The sequence below is a fragment of the Musa acuminata genome, chromosome BXJ1-3 (genome assembly GCF_036884655.1).
Source record: "Musa acuminata AAA Group cultivar baxijiao chromosome BXJ1-3, Cavendish_Baxijiao_AAA, whole genome shotgun sequence".
Classification (NCBI taxonomy): domain Eukaryota; kingdom Viridiplantae; phylum Streptophyta; class Magnoliopsida; order Zingiberales; family Musaceae; genus Musa; species Musa acuminata.
Window position 1 is genome coordinate 4012295 of NC_088329.1, and position 19125 is coordinate 4031419.

Genomic DNA, 19125 nt, shown 5'->3' on the forward strand with positions numbered 1-19125 from the left:
AAGTAAATCAAAATAGGTTTTGCTAGTTGTACATTGCATCTAATAATAAAAGCTTGAACCAATACACATTGAAGACAGGATTTAGTTGGGCAATTTAAGATTAATGACAATTATTATTATTTTTTAATGAAAGTTTTAAAAAATAAATAAATTTTAATTATCTATAACATTAAAGAGTCATATTAATTTTCTCTTTTTGTTAATTCTAAAATTTGTGAAGTTAATCTATAGTTGAAATTTTAGAAAGGGATGGTTGAAGAGGGGAGAGGAGGAAAAAAGTAAAAAGAAGAGGGGAGAGGGAGGAGGAAAAAAGTAAAAAGAAGACGGTAGAGGAAGATAACGAAAGAAGAAGACGAAATCATTGAGGAAAAGTCAAGTGGTAGAGATGGAGAATATAAGAAGGAAGATAATGGATTATGAATAATTCCATACTTTTGAATTAGAATTTTAACTTTGTGTTAGGATATAGAGTCAAGAGATAATCTTAGGTTAATAGTTTTAAGGCATATGATTCTCAAAAGGTAATAGAGTGCAAAGTTAGAAGATGAAAGTATTCATATCGATGATAACCTTAGTGATCCGATAGTGTCCAATGAAAGGATAATCACTCGATGGATAAAACTTACTATATAGATAATAGATTGATTTTTCCTAAGTATTCATATCGATGAGAAAGGTTTGACATCTCAATATCGATCCTTTACCACTTGGGAAAAAAAAAAGACTCACATTGGTAAGCTCAAGATAAAGATTTTTTTATTTTATAATAGATTAGAACAGACCATTTGAAATATGGGTAGTCCACGTACAAATCCAAACTCAGACATGATATTAATAACTCAATTCATAATAATTCAAATAAAATAAAAAATATTTATTTTGAGTATAAAAAAATATAAAAATATTTTTCTAATTAAATAATTAGTTTTAAAATATATTATTTAATATATTTTCTTTGATTTGTCTAACACAATCCATTTAGAGGTGTTGTAAGTCAAACAATTGATCTCTTAACTTGTTCCTCTATGTCATTGGCTAACGATACATATATTTTTTATGACCATATATTATATGTATATATGGTCGTAAAAAATATATTTTATGATACATATACTTTTTATGACCATATATATATTATATATATATTTTTTTTATGACCATGACGCTACCAACTCCAATTGATCTCATTCTCACAGAGTGCATCAGAACCGGTCATTAGGTGGCCCCCGGAGCCACATCAAAATGAACGGTCCAGATGGTTCCCGACTAAATGGATTCGACCGTTGCATAGGCTGCTTCTACAACGGTCGGGTCTTTGGGGACGTGATTATAACGGCCGTTATATGCTGCCGATACAGAGTTGGCCACACCTCCTCCCCCTTCTCTTCCAAAGGGCAGCAGCCGAAGCGCGTCCGAACAGAAATGGCTTCGGTTTGGCCGCTGATAACACCGTCGGCGTCAACGGTCAGCCCGTTTACTTCCTTCCTAAACCCTTGAGTCATCTCTTTGGTCGCTCGATTCCCCATCGAGCTTTCAAAGATCCACTGGAAGAAGACCATTTTGCACTCTGTTTAGCTTTTCAGATGCTCAACATATCTGCTAACACTAATTAAAAGCATACGTAACTCACAAAGGCTCTTTCTTACACTGAGCAGATCCCAAATGAACTGTAGAAAACACATCTGCAAATGACTCGATCCACACAAGAATGGAATGACAGTACTAACAATAAGAAGAAGAAGAAGAAGAAGAAGAAGAAGAACAAATGCAGTGAGTGTGCTTATTCCCATATGCACTTAACCTTGTGACTACTGTGTCTGAAGTCGACCATCAAAACCAAGCTCCCATCCATCCTCCTCACGGCAAACCGCTCCACCAACACATAGCAACGAAGGCTCTTCCACCCGCCCTCTCCTCCATACTCCACCATTTTCTCCACCTTCCGCTCTTCGTCCCCAGTCCACCCCCACCTGCTCTGCTCCCACTTCATCCTCTCCCACACCGGAAAGCTCAGCTTCACGGCGCCCCCCCCTGAATCCAAAGGCTTAAACCACACCAATCCATCGACATCATGCGTGTCGTACCGCTTCGCCTCCTTCCCGTCCAAGAAAGCAGCCTCTCCTCTAACCACAGCCTTCACCTCCGCCACCTTCTCTGCGCCATGCCGATTCTCGCATGCATACACCTCTTCCCAGAACTGCTCCAGAGTGACCTCGTAGAACGCAGAGTGCTTCACCTGGTCGCGCAGGTCCATTTCTTCCTTCACGAACACGAATGGCGTGTACCATCTTCCCACCACCACACCTGCAGCGTGCAGCTCCGGCAGGCGTGAGCGGAGGGCTTCGTCGAGCCCCGCGGCCACCCCTAAGGCGTACTCCTCGTGCTCAACCTGATGAAGCCTCCAGTATTCTTTCCTCAGGATGGAAGGAGGAATCGCATCTGAGGCAACAGGCCTGGCTGTGAAGCGTCCCTTGTAGCACACGATTTCCATTTGTTGGTAGACGTCTCTGTGGTCGAACTCTTTGGGCTTTACGTCGTTGATGCACTGACAAACGCAGCATGATGTCATGTCCTCCTCTTTCGAGCATGTATATGCCTTCCTGCAAACACCCCCTAAATGAACTCAAAGAGAGGAGATGAATTCGTATACAAAAAGGTAGTGAGATTCAAATACCCTTTATGTTTCCCCTTGGCGATGATTACGTAGTACCGATTGGTGGACAGGGGCTGGTTGGGGACAGGGATGAAGAGGGCGGCGGTGCCGTATGTGTCAGTCGTCTCGCCACGCTGCTCGGAGTAAGAGAGGGTGAGGATCTTGTTCTGGGGGAAGGGAAGCTGCTGGATGCGGTCAGGATCGCACTTGCATGCTCCCCAGCAGCATGTCGACGCAGGCTGAAGCTCTTCGTCCTGGAGGAGTAGATAGCCTGAGCCTGGCCCTTCCAGCGGTGGCTGATGAACAGCGCCGGCGGCGTTCTTGAAGGTAGACAATGGCCTTGTAACATACATCTCTCTCTATCTCTCTCTCTCTCTAAGCCGTGATCTACAAGCTTCGAGGAGTCAGCTTGCTTCTTGTAATGGAAGAGCGAAGTCGAGATCGAGGGTGGGTGAATGGACGGCTCGGGAAGATTCCCGACGCACTCAGTAAAAGCTTGCTTGGGGAGGAGCCATTGGGTTGATGGATAGCGCTGGCGATCAAACGGTCGAAGGCTGGAAGTATACTGCAACGTTCTCTGACAAGGTCAAACTTTTCCGATACGAGTCGCTGTTTGCGCCACGTGTCGATGGTTCCAAGCTTCCACGTGTCCATGGATACAAAACGCTGGAGGAATACGCCCACTCAAGTCACGACTTTAGAATACTGATGTAATATCCTTCACAAGTATTTTAATTGTAATATTTGAGAACTCATTAGTAAGTGTAATTAATAATTAAGAATTAGTTTTTAATGAATATTAATAAGAAGCGACAAATATTAAATTAAATATATGTTATATTAAAATATGAAGGGACATTACACCAAGTGGATAAGCTTTGAATTGTGGATAAAGGCGAGGACATGTCCACAGCGAAGTCTGCAGTGAGCGATCCACAAGAAATCATGAAGAAAGACCCACGTAACAGAGAAAGAAAACAAAACGAAGACGCATACTTAACGAGAAAGCAAAGAACACCACTTTCCTACGTAACCTTTCCGAAGGAATACGCTGCTTTTTTGACTTGGCTTTGACCTGACGCGCGAGGAACACAAATTTTACATACATGAATATGATATACAATTATATATATATATATATATATATATATATATATATATATATATATAATTCAAGGAAAATACATAATTCATACTTTCGTTTGGTCGATCATTCTCATAATTAGTGTTGGCGCTGTTGTAGTCCTTATCTTCGTTTTGGCATCAGTGATGTGACCTCTTCATTGATTATTGGGTCAGGAGGTTCGTGGCCTGAGTTGGGCTCCAAGTCGTAGCTCGAATTACCCGAACCTGCTTTATGCGTGCTGAGAATGATTGGGGTTTGCTTGTGTCGTATTGACGGTGCGATGTAGTTTGACGGAATACTTATCTGACAAGTGTGAGGTGCGAACATTAAAGCTTGCATGGTGATGGTGGTACGAACATTAAAGCATACATGAAGCTAGAGCTTGTACACATCGACGTAAGGCATTTCAACGGAACCAACCCAAACGCTTCCGCTCTCTTCCACCACTTCGCTCACAGAAGCCAATTCCTCTCCGTCCAACGCCTCCACCAGCTTCCCCTCCGCGCTCAGTCTCATCGCCACCGGGTGCTCCGTCGCTGCCTCCGCCTTGGGGGCACCGTTGAGGTCGATCTTCTCGCCGTTCAGCGCCACCCAGTACTCACCCCCCGGCGTCCTCCGGATGTTGTCAGGGTATCTCGGGAGCTCCGCGAACACCTCCGTGGTGGCCGCCTTGGGGCCGCGAAGCCAGTACTTGATGACCCTGCAAGTCCCCGTCTCCGCAAAGAGGAGGAAACTTCCGTCGCCGCTTAACGCGACTCCGTTGGGGAAGCGGAGGCCCCGCCGCAGCACCGTCACCTTTCTTGTTCCCGGATCGTACTTCATCAGTCGTCCGGTCGAGTCGCCGGTCACGACGGCCAATATGTAATCCCTGCACACAAAAAAAGACGTGCATTTGGAATTTCAAATAGCAGCTTCTTCAGATTGAAACAAGACTTTCACTCTCGTGGGGCATGCATTAATCATGGAGAAGCTGGAAATTGCAGGTATAGTTAGAGTGATCAGGCTAAGGATTAATCGTCATATATATGTTACGTTGTTTGTGTGGTTCCGAGAGGCTGCAGGGGCGTTGGACTTACTGCCTCTGGTACTGCGTGCTGCTATCGGTGAAGTACACCACCCCGGTCTTCTGGTCTACGTCCACGCCGTTGGTGAAGTTGAAGGGCACTCCTTCGGCGCTCGCGGCGAGCAGCTCCGCCGCTCCTCCCGTCGGTCCGACGGCCAGCAGGCCGAAGTAGGCGTCGGCGACGTAGAGAACCCCGGTTGCGTGGTGGAACTGCAACCCTAATGGCCTCCCACACACCCTCTCCATCGAAACGTCGGAACCCTCGCATTCCCTCCTCCTGCATGTGTCACCAAGACGCACTCAGGCATGTCACAAGCACGTGTAATATCCAGCATCATGTCAACGTAAGTGAAGGTTCACCTGTTTGCAGCATTGACGGCGAACCCAGTCCAGCCGCGGCCTTTGTCTTGCCACATGAGGATGCGGCCGCCGGAGACGCCGGTGTAGGGGCCGCGGCCGTGGCGGTCGAAGGCCAGGCTCTCGGGCCCGACCACCGTCCTTAAAGCAAGCCTCTCCAACCCTTCAAGCCTGTTCATGGCTATCTCCTTGTAACAAGCGGTGCACGAAAGGATCGCCATGAGGACAAGGAAGAGGAGAGCAAGTCTCATGGTGGCCGTGGAAAGGTTCGGAATCCAGAAGCGTTTGAGGCGCCGTAGGAAGAGTTTTAGGATGCATTTATAGGAACTAGTAAGAAATACAGGTTGAAGCTAATCCAAATACTTTTAATCATCGGTTGGGGGTTGAAGAAAGCTCTTCTCTTAATCATCGATCCTGAGATTTACCATACCAGTGGAGTCCTTGATTTGACGAGAGGGTTTTAAGGTTCTGGGAAACGCATCAGCAACGTCAGTGACCCATTGTCTTCTCCTCAAGTCATGGCGACCTTCAAGAAGCATGTTCACGGAGCAGCACCTACGCCATCTGCTCCTCACATGAATGCCTTAGGATATGGAACTGACTACTTCCTAACATGGGCGCAGCCATTACTCGCATTCAAAGACCGGAAATGTCACCCAAGCTTTTGTAAGACAGTGGACCAAACGTTTGACAGAGCTGGTAGCTGCCATGTCTGCTTGCTGATAGCTGCAGGCCATCTAACTGTTCCAGTCGATATACTGTGAGTTGACACGAACTCTCTCTCTCTCTCTCTCTCTCTCTCTCTCTCTCTCTCTCTCTCTCACATCTTTAGCTGTAGACAAAGCCAAGTGATTCTGTTTAATTAGACTAACAACCAAAATGGATGAGGTGAAGAAGGAGAAGTAATAGCACATCCATGCACGAGGACCACTAGATCTATGATGTATCTATCAGCCGCATGGGTTAACATATATCGATTGTCATCAAATTTAATATACGAAACAATTCTTTTAATAGTTAGTTGAAAGAATTAATTATTCATATGTGCAAGAAGTTGAAAGAATTGATTATTCATACGAAACCTTTCATCTTTGAAGTCAAATTAGCTCAGATTCATATGCATCAAACTTGATATCTATTCTATCCTAAACCTTAACACTTTTTATATTATGGATCAAATCCTATATATATAATGTGATCTTAATTTATAATTTTTGTTTATTTCATACCCATTAGAATGATAGTAAAAGTTGTTTACCGTATGCATTAGCAAAAATGAGGGAGGAGATGAAGAAGGACCCTTTGAAACATGGAAATTAAGGCTGTGGGCACAGGCTAAATAGAGCTGCAGACTTGTCGGCAGTTGGGGGTGAAGAGGGTGGTGATAGGTGAAGGGGAAGGAGAATGGAAATGATCCAAAGATGAAGCATCCTATCAAATGACATATTATATATAAATATTAATTAATTAACAAGACATATATGCATGATGTTGATCCATTTCCTGACTGCCAACTAATCTAAAGGAGCTGCAACTTAATAAGCATCCCAACAGGAACTGCAGGCTCATTGATGATGCAGCTTCCTACTTGGAGAAGTCAACTCAGTGATTGTTGTGTCAAATCTAATATGACTATCACAGATTAATAATTGTATGATAAATAATTTTCATCACACATGCCATGGTCTGCTGTAGAGAATATTTTCTGAAATATTCACAATTCAAAAACTATATCCAAATTTTTGCCTATAATCTTTTGTACCGACACAAGTTTTGTTGGAGATAAATATATTTAATACAACATCACCGTTACGAGACCAATATTTTAAATATAAATATATTGACAAAATTTTAAGCCTTCGAGCTTGGTTAATAAATCTAGCACACCACCAGATCAGATGAAAAAAATATATCGAATGAGATTATGAATCCTTAATTTTTCGTAAATGGAACTGATACACACTGATGCAATTTTTTAGGCATCAACTAAGCACATCTATATAATTAACATAAGATTGCATCTATACACACTGATGCTATCCAAAATCTCCCATTTACCCTAGACTTGTGGATTGAGTTTGCTAATTTTAGCAAACTCACAAAGGCTGCCCAAGAAGGTGACAGTCATATCTTTGTTAACATAATCACAATACTTCATAAAAAAAACTAGTCATATTTCCAACTAGTTTTACATTCCCAAGCAGCAAAAGTTTTCCTCATCAATGGTACCATATCCCTCCCTGCATGGGGAACTTTATCTGATCCTAAACGAATCAACAACCAGATTGAACTCAGGTGTCTATAGGATCAATTGAGCTTCGAGTAGGTCCATTTATGTCAAAAACAGCCAACCTAGATGATTTGAGATAGAAAGGACCAGGGAAAAAAAAAAAAAAAGGAGCACCACAGTCATCTTGAATAAGCAAAATAGATTCAGACATTGTCTGAACAAAATACCAGGAAATTCTCATCAAATTAATCATAGCAAGGAGATGCTTTCTGATCAAGTACCTCACCTTCTTATTCAGAGAAATCTTTTGAAGAAGCTCATGTAACAGCTTAGTGCTGACCTTCAGGCTCTTTCTTCTCAAGGTACCTGTGATACAAAGAAGTCAGTATGCAAAGAAACTGAAACAGATCAACCACCATATCATTTTCAATAATCAGAGATCTGCACATGGATCCATATATAAGAATTAGACAGGAAGCAACTTTCACTTGACTGTGAGAATGCTAATATTACCCTTATTGACAAAATGCAGTGACATATTTGTAGCATTTTTATGGCAATGTCACTATCATAGAAGCAGGAAAATGAAATAATGCATCACAAGTATCAAATAGTAAAAATACTTTTGAACTTACTGAATGTGGTACTACCAAAGCTGTCACCTGGCTTTTCAAGTGACTTTCCAGGTCAATTTAAATCAGTTCCAAATGTATTGTATTTGATTGCTCATATATCAAAAGAATTGGAAAGCATATCTTCAACTGGTTGTACAAAACAAGTTCCAAAACTTAAAAAGACAATATCCTTACCCTTGTGCCTTTGCCCAACGAGATAATTGATAGAGCTGAACTGATTCATTAGAGGCATGGCATGCAAGAAGCAAGTAGTTACGTGGTTTTACCATCCACGCAAATCTCATGAAAAGTGCTGAGTAGACACACATGGCTGCACCACCAATTGAAAATGATTTCAGTTCATTCTACAGCACAAAAGTAAATGCATAGCTATTTCTAACTCAGATCTTTTGAACCTGAAGTCATATTCCTAGATATCATCTCTGGGGGTTTCTGCATGTCTACCAAACCCTAAAAAAGCATCAACCAACATCATAAATCAAGATTGTCACATATATCAAGTAACCGAGAACATAGAATAAAAATAAACATAAAAAAATAACATGGATTCCTACTTATATCAGATGAAGTGTGCGTCATGATTATTAATGTGTCTAACAAGTTAGTTCAGAAACAAGTCATATATCCCCAACTGGTCTCAAGTTGCTAGAAGAAAACAGCGACAGGTAAGTCAACTTTAGTAGTTGATGGATGTCAAGAAACCGATTGGATGAAGATTGAATAGATTGTATGGCATTTGTATTTGCATAGTTCAACACCTTGAGACTTTGTATAAATCTTTACAAGATTGAATAGGTCTCACTGCAATGCTTTTTAATAAGCATAATCAGTTGAAAAATATCCTTTGATTTGACAACATTTGCTAATATCTTGATGGACGTTAGTAGAGATATTTGCTGAATACTTTCTATGAACATCTTCATTATGACAAAAATGGTAAATACATAGTTTGTTACAAAAATGAAATAATCAGATTAAGAGGCCATCATGATCATCTACACCTAAGTCTTTCAGCTTGTGTAAGATAAAAGCTTCAGAAGAGTGATCCAACTACTCTGGGTACTATTACATGTGGAAAGCAAAATCCTACAAAACTGAGGGTTATCATAGGTAAACAAAGCTCTGAAACCTTAAGAAAATCTGGTTATTTAGCCCCTCCTATTTGCACATGGTTGTCTTAGCATGGAGACGAGCATAAACAGTAAACTTGTCTTACATTTGTTTTTTCCTTAAAAGTACACAAGATGACATATGAAAGCGATTCAAATTAGGAGGTAAAATGCATATTTGCTAGAATTAACTTTGGATTAAAATTTCCAAAAGGTAACTTACAAGGAACACTTAAAGACTGGAGAAAGCCATTGGATCACTTAGCTCCAAATAAACCAATAGTTTTAGACCAAAATTTATTGCCCATGAACTGCTTGATCTGTGAATACCAAGTAACTTAAGGGGAAGGCAGAACAAAAGATGGTATGGGTGACACTAACTTAATTCGAAAAAAAGAGAGGAGACATGTAGCTTTCAAGAAAATTACTTTTTATTATCTACATCTCATTTCTTAAACTTCACATATAAGAACCTTTCAGGTTTAAAGTTTAAACAATAAAATCAAGAGTGTAAGCCTAAGGAGAAAGATACTTGACACTTTTACTCATTTTATGATATATAAAACATAGTCTGAAAGATGTCATGGAGCAAAAAAATTTGAATATATTAGACAAAGCTAAAGCAGCAAAACACTCTCTGTAAATCAGCAACCTTTCTGAATAAATCATCTCTTGATATATGCTCCTAATCCAATATTTACAGAAAACGATATTCTATCCTAAACTAAACATAAACAAAACATCAGCGAAACCATACAGCAATAACGAAGCCCCAATTGGCAACTGGTCCCCAAAAATGAGTTGTTTTTGGACCCATAGGGCTGTTCCAAAAAGTTTTAAGGGCTGCCATCAGAAGCACCAATCTCTTCTACCTGCTTTACAATAGCGATCAACATTACAAGGAATCTTAAAATGTGATATTACTCATAAAAATCTCAGTTTAAATATGGTGTGATATAGCAGTTGAATGTGGAAAAAGTATTACTTCACAACAAAAAGTTAAGTTCAAATATATGTTAACGTACTGTAGATACTTTTGAACAATAACTGCTCAAAGTTTAATACCAAACTTGAACATCAATATGCATATATAAAGTTCTAGCAATCAGTTATTGTCTGTTTTAAACTGTTTTGCCATAGAAATCTCACTAATTTTAGGTTCGACAACAATTTGATTAAAAGCATCGCCTATAACATCAACCACATAGGTATGAGAGTAAAAGTAGAAAACATTCTTCACCATGAGTGCAAAATAGGCCCAGGATTTTCTAGAATGCCACATTTTGCTATTAGAAAAAAAAGATGTGATGAACTATCTATATTAACAAATCAACGGAAATTCCACAAAAGTGACCAATAGCAGATAGCTACATCTTTCGCACTATATTAAAAAACAAATCTAAGATTATGCATGATGACAATATCCATCAAAGGTGATTCATCTTTGAAAAGATCATGCAATGTGAATACAGCCTGATCTGACTGTAAGTATCATATTGACTTTACAATGCCTTAAATGTCGCACAGGCCACTTGTTGCAAGGAAATGATTCCCCACCTCACCAGTTTCAGTCTAATCAGCTTCTATATGCAATCAGCAACCATTGATGAATGAGCATAGCTTTGTACATGAGTTAGGAGACTTCGCATGTAGTTATGCATCACTAGATAGCACATAAGCTTAGTGAAGGCAAGCAAAGTCAGAAAAGTTTAGGTTTACCAAGAAACATATGGGTTAAGATCCATGTTCTACTCTATAAGTTTTTTTTCTTTTGGTTCTTTTTCTCCCCAAGTGATTAGCTCACTGGACCTAGCAACATGCCATATTCTCAAACCCCAGCCTGATTAGCCTAGCAAACACAAAGAACCCAACATGAAAAATATTCCTAAAATTGACTCAAATCATAATGGAAAAAAAAAAATACAGAACATCAAGATTTCCCCCGTCATATTTTTGAAACCCTAATCCTCATCATATACCAGCCACTAGAAATCGGCAATGATTTATCCTCACCTATCGCCCACATATGACCATGTGCAGAAAAAGCTAGCAATTCACGTTCTTGATTCACTCTATTGTTCCTTTTTAATCCCAAAGCAAGAAAAAAAATTGTCTTTTGATGAGATCACCGGCAAATGAACCGAATTCATATAGAACACTTCAACTGACCTCAATCCAAAATATGTTATACAACTCTACCCTTCGGATCGCCAAAACCCAAAGGCCGCATCATCAAGAATTCACCATTATTATAATCGATATAAAATATCCGAATCCAATCACGATCGAGAAACCCTAAAACATTGCCGAGTCATCCGCGTGGAAATAAGTGGGCAGGGAGAGGATGCAACAGCCAACCTCGGAGAAAGCCGGCGACGACAGAAGGTGAGCAGACGTAGCTCCCGACGGCGGCGCGCTGAAGTTGGCGAAGAGAGCCCGACGCCGCTGGAGGAAGAGGTCGGTGAATCCCGAGGGTCGGACGCGGACCGATAGATAACACGTGTTGAGCACGAGCGACGGTTCACAGTCATCCATCCGGTATCCACAGGATCCCCTCCAAGTATTATTGCACCCATCCAATCACTAGTCACAACATAATAAACGGTAAGATCCACTGACTAGATGGCATTGGACGGTCAAGATGTGAGCTTGCGCGATCATATTTAAAGATAAGATTACAGAGGATCCGACAAACGGCGTTTTCCCTTTTTCCCATTTATTTTAATTATCTAAAAAACAAATAGAATGAGTAGTGGTCTCCAAGCATTGCTATAAGATTATTCTAAATAAAAAGGGGTTTGATTGGGAGAGTAATAATTCTAAATATTAATTGGTATTAGTGCTTTGGGAATGGAAGGTAGACAATTGGCAATATAATATTTTATTGATATGATGGAATCGTAGGAGAACAATCAAACTCACCATCTAACCAAGATAAGTTTGGCAAAAATCAAGAATAATACTTTGAAGTGAGTGTGATGTGATGCAGCCATACATCTATTCGGAACTGAATCAGTAATGTCCGAAGGGAAACATATTGGTCATGCATGTTTTGATGAACTGATTGAGGGGAAAAAGATTCTTGTAAGAGCTGAGATATGATTGTTCTTCTTTATATTTTATCTTTGATTTATTATTTGTGAAAGAGCAGAAAATGTTGGGAAAATCTTTGTTTATCTTTGGAATTTTCTTCCTTTCTAAAGTGTTCAGAGGTGATGAGCCTTCAATTTCTCACCAATTGAATGTGTTTTCTAAGACAAGAGTACTGCAGTTTTCCATGTAATAATAAACCATTTCTTTTAATTTTCTTGGACAGTGAAAGAAAAGATATATATATATATATATATATATTTTTCCCTTGTAATATGACACTTCGATCAATGGATCATTAGCTAAGTTCTCACACCAAATTACAATAATTTGCTATTACACACATGAATGATTTCACCAGCTGCAGTTGCTGTCTTCTCCCTTGGACTGCACTGCAGATCATGTTAATTGGTTGTTCATTCCACTGTTGTCATCCTTCAGCTGCCTGTGTGCCACAAACGTGGTGCTGTGCTGCAGCAAGCATCACCAACTTGATCGAGGTGGAGTTGGTCGATGCTTCTGTGCTCAAGTTATCCATTCCCTGTAGACCAGACTGCACAGCGCAGTTGTCTTTGGCCTCTCTCTCTCTTCTTGAGTGTCCCATTCAACAGCTCCTCAGAGAACATCCACACTGTTCCTTGTTGGTGTTGGAGGTAATCGTAGCAGATTCTTTGGCTCTGAGCTATGGTTCCGCTGGTTATCGTACTCTTGAGATTTATGGAGTTTGTATCATATGATTAATGAAGATTGTTTCATTTGCGACACAAGTCCATTCTGCAAGTATCGAGCTAATTTCTACTGCAGAAACGGCCACCATAATCTAATATAAATTACATCAAAATAAATATTCCTTCCAATTGAATCCATCAGGAGCTGATCCAAGTAGAACTTAATGTGTCTGAGTGGAACAGCAACTGCTTTCCAGGAAAGCTTATCATTCACTACTTAGTTCTTGTCAGTTTGGTGTTATCAGCAATTAGTGATGCGACTCACCAGCAATTTTGCTGATTAAACACTACAACACCAACAAATCATCAAGTTAGATTATTTGGGATATTGATTTTCTTTTTTCTACTGTTGAGCTCTTGTGCAAGGAATTAACAAACCATACTCGAAATAAACCAAAAGAAACAGAGGGTGGGTTGCATTCAATCTGTCGAGATTATTGTTGTGATCTTCACAAACATGCCATGAGTGCTGAACTGAGGGACAAATCCACCATGTTGTTTCCATTTATGTGCAATATAACAAAACAAGAAGCCACCCACTAAGCTGACAGAGTACAGCCCACAGTGGGGCACAGTTGAGGACCAGAAACCAGAAGCAGGAGGAGGCAGCAGTGTGGCTTGCTGAGCTTGAATCATCATCTTCTTCCTTCCTTTTAAGAAACATCAATCATGAAGAGTGCATCAGCTAAAGCTCTAGGGACAATGCTCTGAGATCCGACCTTGTATTTATCCATCAAAGTGACATTGTTTTTTTGGCTGAAGAAGAAACTGTTGTTGTGTCCCAAATTTCTTTTTCTTTCTGTTCAAAGTGACATTCTTCACAAGCATTTTTTGTCAGCTTTCATAGTGTTCCCATGGTGAGGTCGTAATGGAAGATGGAGAACTTTTGCCTTCGAAGGATTGCTTTTCCTCTTCTTTGTGATTCCTCTCACTGTGATTGATAACATGGTGAAGGCTCATAAGAGGAAGAAAGCTTTGTTGGGATAATAGAATAGCAAAAAGCACCATGGAAACATGCTTGTGTACTGCAACTTGCAAGCATTACTACTCTGCTGCAGGCCCTTACTTCAGTATTTTATAGGTAGAATAAAGAAAGAAGAACCCACAAAGATCTGTACCAAACAAAAGAACAAAAAGGAAAGTGGAATTCTCTCTCAGTTTTTATCCGCTCCATCGTTCTCTCATTTGTTGTTGGCTGATGGTAGAAATAGAAACATAGCTGAGGCCCTACACAGTGCATGACCTCATGCTGTAGAACATAAAGTTCATTGGTTTTGGGATCTCCTTTAATTCACCAACCAATGCATCAAACAAGACTAAACTCAGAGAGATTCTGACATGTTAATTTCCTGACAAAAACCACTCTAGAACAAGAGGTTTCTGTGAGTTGAACTGAAATGATGCAGTCAGTGGAACCATGATTTATGCCCTGGTTAATAAAATACAGTGCTGATTTATGCTTTTTGTGGGATGCATCAAGTACCATGTTCCCAGCTTCCCAGGTGAACTGCATTGCTTCTCATAGGGTTATATATTGCTTCTGTTCATGTGTCATCTTGGATCCTGCTTTCAGTAATCCCAAAGCTGCCATCTAGATCCAATGGCGCAGCACGATCCATCTATTTTTGTCTTTGGGCAGTGACAGCTCCATGGAAAGGTACTGAACGAGGTTGCCATGACCATCTTAACCATTGCAATCTTTTGTCCTCTTGTCGACTCTTGGACCCTTTATCTTCTGCCGGAGGTCCCTCGTGGTACACATACATTATTGTTCTTAGGATTACACCATAAGCCTCTCTGTAAGACTTGGTATTATGTTGCTTTAAGCAAACAGTCTTCGCGATGGTTCACTAGTATCTGTCAAGAGGATCTATCTCTGCATGTTAGTGTCATTGTTCGACTAGTTCATGAGATGAGACATGTCAGCGAGAACTGTTTTCTCCCATCGTTTAATCTCTCTCACAGAATTTGAATTCTCCTCCCACACACTTCCCAAGCAAATGTCTCAACTGCTCTACCATGGAATTTTCTCTTTATGGGAGTCATTCAACCAAGTATCGCACTCCTTCCTATAAAGCTTGGATTTTCTTATATTTTATGCCCATTTCCTTGTTCTAGCATCCTACCATCATAAGGTGGCGGTGGCAGGCATGTGTGTTTCTTTCCCTTCTTTTCTGTCTCCTCTACTTGCTTCCGACAGGAGGGAGAGGGCATGGCTAAAGCTGCAAGCTTCTTCCAAGCCATGACCAGACTGGTTCCAGAAGAGAAGGTGGGTAAGAGAAGAGCACATTAATGATTCGATTAGGGATGTGTTTCATCATGGGAAGCTTCTTTTCGGAGCCTGGTGATTCAATGAGAGCAAAGAGGTCGTGCGAATATGAGCTGTTTGCTTTGGTTTTCCTCTTCTCTTGGGTTTCTGCTGCTGGTGTTCTCTCCCCTAAAGGTGTCAATTATGAAGGTAAGTTGCGCATCTTTTATGGCTTAAACTCTCGTTTATTTTCTGCAAAGAGGAGATCTGTGATGTGGTTTTCTTGGAGTTTAATCTTTCAGTTCAAGCTTTAATGGGTGTAAAGGCCTCTCTGAAGGATCCCCATAGTGTTCTTGAGAACTGGGATCAGGACTCCGTGGATCCATGCAGCTGGACCATGGTTACTTGTTCACCTGAGAATCTAGTCATTGGCCTGTGAGTGCCATTTGATCTTTCTTCTTCCCTTCCTGCTCTGCTTTTTCTGTGTGTGGAAGAGCAGTCTCTGAAGTCTCTGCTTCATCTTCTCAGAGGAACTCCAAGCCAAAATTTATCTGGCACACTCTCTCCAAGCATCGGCAATCTGACAAACCTGCAGATCATGTGAGTACTCAATTACAGATAGCAATTGGATATTGGTGAAACTTCTCCCTCATTTATGATTTAGATAATGGTCCTTTTATAGTCTCCTCCAGAACAACAACATATCAGGACCCATCCCACAAGAGATTGCAAGGCTCTCAAATCTCAAGACCCTTGACCTCTCCAACAACTATTTCAATGGTGAAATCCCTACCTCCATCAGCTACCTGAGTAGCCTTCAGTACCTGTAAGTGCAAAGTGCTAGAATCTCTTTCGCATCTCATTGTCTGTAACACCAAATCTTTATCTTTAGCTTGATGATCTTTGTCTAATGAAACCAGGAGGCTCAACAACAATAGTTTGTCTGGAGCAGTTCCTCTGTCTTTGACCAACCTGACACAGCTTGCATTCCTGTAAGTGACATGACTTGTGTAGTATGCTGATTCCTTCATCTTCCAGGAACTGTGTAGCTGAGAGCAATGTGGTGCATGAATCAGGGACTTGTCTTACAATAACTTGAGTGGTCCTATTCCAAGTTTTGCAGCTAAGACATTCAAGTAAGATTCTTGGCAACTCCCTTGTGTTACATCAACTTTGTTTTCTTTAACATATGGTACACTGTTCCATTGTGATTGACCAAATCAAATAGTTCTATGTGGTCAGGACTGAAATACTAGCTTCTTTTCTTGCACAGTATCCTGAATCCTGCTTTCACAATGAGTCTGTCGGGATATAGTTATTGCCAGTCTAACGAGTTTATCGATGTATCTATGCTAATATTGTTCCGAGCAACGTAAAAAGCTCAACACTTCTCCACCAAGATTGTTTTCTGAAATTGTTTCATGATTCATTTTGCAGCATCGTTGGAAATCCTTTAATCTGCGCTACTGGTACAGAGAAAGAGTGCTTAGGGATGATGCCGATGCCGATTTCCTACAACTTGAGTAATTCAGAGAGTAATTACATGTCTAGTTGATATCTTCTTTGCTGTCTAAGAGAATATTCTAGCATAAATCTATTAGGAGTGGTATCTTGTGCTCGGGTTTTGTCCCTCTTGAATGCATGAAAAATCAATACGCAAAATGATAATTGAATTTGTGCCAACAATTGCACATTGTTAGAAATCTGGTGAGTTTAGGGAATGAATCATATGAATGTCGAGAGAAGACAATTCCAGAGCCTGAGTAGCATGGTAACAACTTGTTCTTCTACATTCATTTTGCGCTTTCCTCTGTCTACCGGCACACAAATATGCTCAAATGTACACATGCAAAAGCCATTCATGTCGAAGTTTATTTTGTTGTCGATCACTTGATTGTTTTGCCATTATATGAAACTCTGTATATCTTCTACCTTCACTAATTCTTCGATCTTGCTTCCAATTCTGACTTCCTTCCATATATCAAAAAGGCACTGCAACCCCAGGAAGACAAAGAAATCACAAAGTAGCTTTGGCTCTCAGCTCCAGCATTGGATTAGCCTGTTTGATAGTTCTTGTTGTTGGACTGCTTCTCTGGCGGAGGCAAAGACGTGTACAACAAATCCTTTTTCAAGTTGATGGTGAGTAACCATGCAAGAACTATGCATTAGCATCTTAATTTCTGCATTGAGTTTACAACAAAGTCATCTCTTCGATTGATTCAGAACGGCACGACGAGGAAGTATGCCACGGAAATTTGAAGAAGTTTCAGTTTAGGGAGCTGCAGGTTGCGACCGATAACTTCAGCAGCAAGAACATACTAGGCAAAGGTGGCTTTGGAATTGTTTACAGAGGTCATCTAACGGATGGAACTCTGGTGGCCGTCAAAAGGCTCAAGGATGGCAGCACCGCCAGCGGTGACATCCAGTTTCAGAGAGAAGTCGAGATGATAAGCTTGGCCGTGCATCGAAACCTCCTCAGACTATGTGGATTCTGCATGACTGCCTCAGAGAGACTGCTTGTCTATCCATTTATGTCGAATGGAAGTGTTGCTTCCCGATTAAAAGGTGACAATCCGATTTCGGCTTCTCGGTGAAATTAATGGAATTCTCTGAAATTGTGATCCTTTCTACTGATACAAACATCCATTTCTTGTTGTCCTTAGGAAAACCACCACCGGATTGGATTACAAGGAAAAGAATAGCAGTGGGAGCTGCAAGAGGACTGCTCTACCTGCACGAGCAGTGTGATCCAAAGATAATTCACAGAGATGTCAAGGCTGCTAACATTTTGCTGGATGATTACTGCGAGGCTGTAGTCGGAGACTTCGGGCTAGCAAAGCTTTTAGATCACAGGGACTCCCATGTCACCACAGCCGTAAGAGGCACCGTCGGCCACATTGCGCCGGAGTACCTCTCCACAGGCCAGTCTTCCGAGAAAACCGATGTTTTCGGATTCGGAATTCTTCTTCTGGAGCTGATTACCGGCCGAACTGCTTTAGAATTCGGCAAGTCTGTGAATCAGAAAGGCACAATGCTTGACTGGGTAAGAGTGATATGTGACTGCCGTCGGTCGTAGTATCAGATGCCATAGCTTGTCAGTGATGTTTTTTGGTCGTCCAGGTGAAGAAGATCCACCAAGAGAAGAAGCTGGAGCTGCTGATGGACAAGAACTTGAAGCACAACTACGACCGAATCGAGCTCGAGGAGATGGTGAAGGTGGCGCTCTTGTGCACGCAGTTCCATCCCCGCCACCGGCCCAAGATGTCGGAGGTGGTGCGGATGCTGGAAGGCGACGGACTCGTGGAAAGATGGGAGGCGTCGCAGAGAGTCGACTCCCAAGGTTTCAAGATGCCGGAGTTGGCCTTTTCCGACCGGTGCTACTCTAATCTGACGGACGACTCCTCGATACTGATCCAAGCAGTTGAGCTCTCTGGACCGAGGTGAGAGAGCTGGAGAAGGTCTGCAGATTGGGTCATGGACATATCACAAAGATAGTCATGTTCTTGGCATGAACCGTCGCCATGGATGGACGGAGGACGAAGCAATTCTTTCTTTGAGATCGTGGAAGGGACTCGGTGAGGAAGTGATGGCTATGTTGATGGATTTTGTTGTACATATGCATTAGATTTCGTGTTATTTTCCATTATTATTTTTTTTCTTCTGTTTTTATATTAAATATTTTTATGAATTTTGAGGGACATGCATCTTTCATCATCATTAAATTAGATAAAATAATTATATATTTAATTGAAATCAAAATACTTAAAATTTTATTTATAATATTTTTTAAAAAAATTATCACTTCATATAATTAATATTAATTATACTCTTATCAATATATGTTATCATTTTAATTTTTTTTTTTATTTTACTCTTTATCGAAGCG

The 19125-nt window shown here is 40.8% G+C and overlaps 4 protein-coding genes across 7 annotated transcripts; 1 reads left to right on the forward strand and 3 right to left on the reverse strand.

The window, feature by feature from the left end:
- Positions 1–1622: 1622 nt before the first annotated feature.
- On the reverse strand, positions 1623–3178 carry LOC135617605 (uncharacterized). The gene is made up of 2 exons (XM_065118007.1): positions 2675–3178; positions 1623–2600 (listed from the first exon to the last, which is right to left on the reverse strand). Exons 1-2 carry the CDS (start codon positions 3004–3006, stop codon positions 1781–1783), a joined length of 1152 nt encoding a protein of 383 aa, XP_064974079.1. The 5' UTR covers positions 3007–3178; the 3' UTR covers positions 1623–1780.
- A 914-nt stretch (positions 3179–4092) lies between these two features.
- On the reverse strand, positions 4093–5673 carry LOC135617611 (protein STRICTOSIDINE SYNTHASE-LIKE 10-like). The gene is made up of 3 exons (XM_065118017.1): positions 5203–5673; positions 4856–5119; positions 4093–4647 (listed from the first exon to the last, which is right to left on the reverse strand). Exons 1-3 carry the CDS (start codon positions 5448–5450, stop codon positions 4155–4157), a joined length of 1005 nt encoding a protein of 334 aa, XP_064974089.1. The 5' UTR covers positions 5451–5673; the 3' UTR covers positions 4093–4154.
- Positions 5674–7098: 1425 nt separating this feature from the next.
- Positions 7099–11687, reverse strand: LOC135617616 (mitochondrial pyruvate carrier 1-like). 3 transcript variants are annotated; one of them, XM_065118035.1, is made up of 6 exons: positions 11532–11687; positions 9931–10045; positions 8460–8514; positions 8239–8374; positions 7716–7795; positions 7099–7463 (listed from the first exon to the last, which is right to left on the reverse strand). In XM_065118035.1, the coding sequence occupies exons 2-5, from the start codon at positions 10021–10023 to the stop codon at positions 7759–7761; spliced, it is 321 nt and encodes a 106-aa protein (XP_064974107.1). In that variant the 5' UTR covers positions 10024–10045; positions 11532–11687; the 3' UTR covers positions 7099–7463; positions 7716–7758. The 3 variants fall into 3 exon arrangements, with proteins under 3 accessions (XP_064974107.1, XP_064974101.1, XP_064974096.1); XM_065118029.1 differs by having other exon boundaries at positions 7099–7551; XM_065118024.1 differs by having other exon boundaries at positions 7099–7795.
- A 3447-nt stretch (positions 11688–15134) lies between these two features.
- Positions 15135–18875, forward strand: LOC135617629 (protein NSP-INTERACTING KINASE 1-like). 2 transcript variants are annotated; one of them, XM_065118049.1, is made up of 11 exons: positions 15135–15449; positions 15542–15674; positions 15768–15839; positions 15922–16065; positions 16160–16231; positions 16316–16375; positions 16677–16774; positions 17229–17378; positions 17463–17804; positions 17903–18282; positions 18360–18875. In XM_065118049.1, the coding sequence occupies exons 1-11, from the start codon at positions 15284–15286 to the stop codon at positions 18681–18683; spliced, it is 1941 nt and encodes a 646-aa protein (XP_064974121.1). In that variant the 5' UTR covers positions 15135–15283; the 3' UTR covers positions 18684–18875. The 2 variants fall into 2 exon arrangements, with proteins under 2 accessions (XP_064974121.1, XP_064974129.1); XM_065118057.1 differs by having other exon boundaries at positions 16677–16762.
- Positions 18876–19125: the final 250 nt, after the last annotated feature.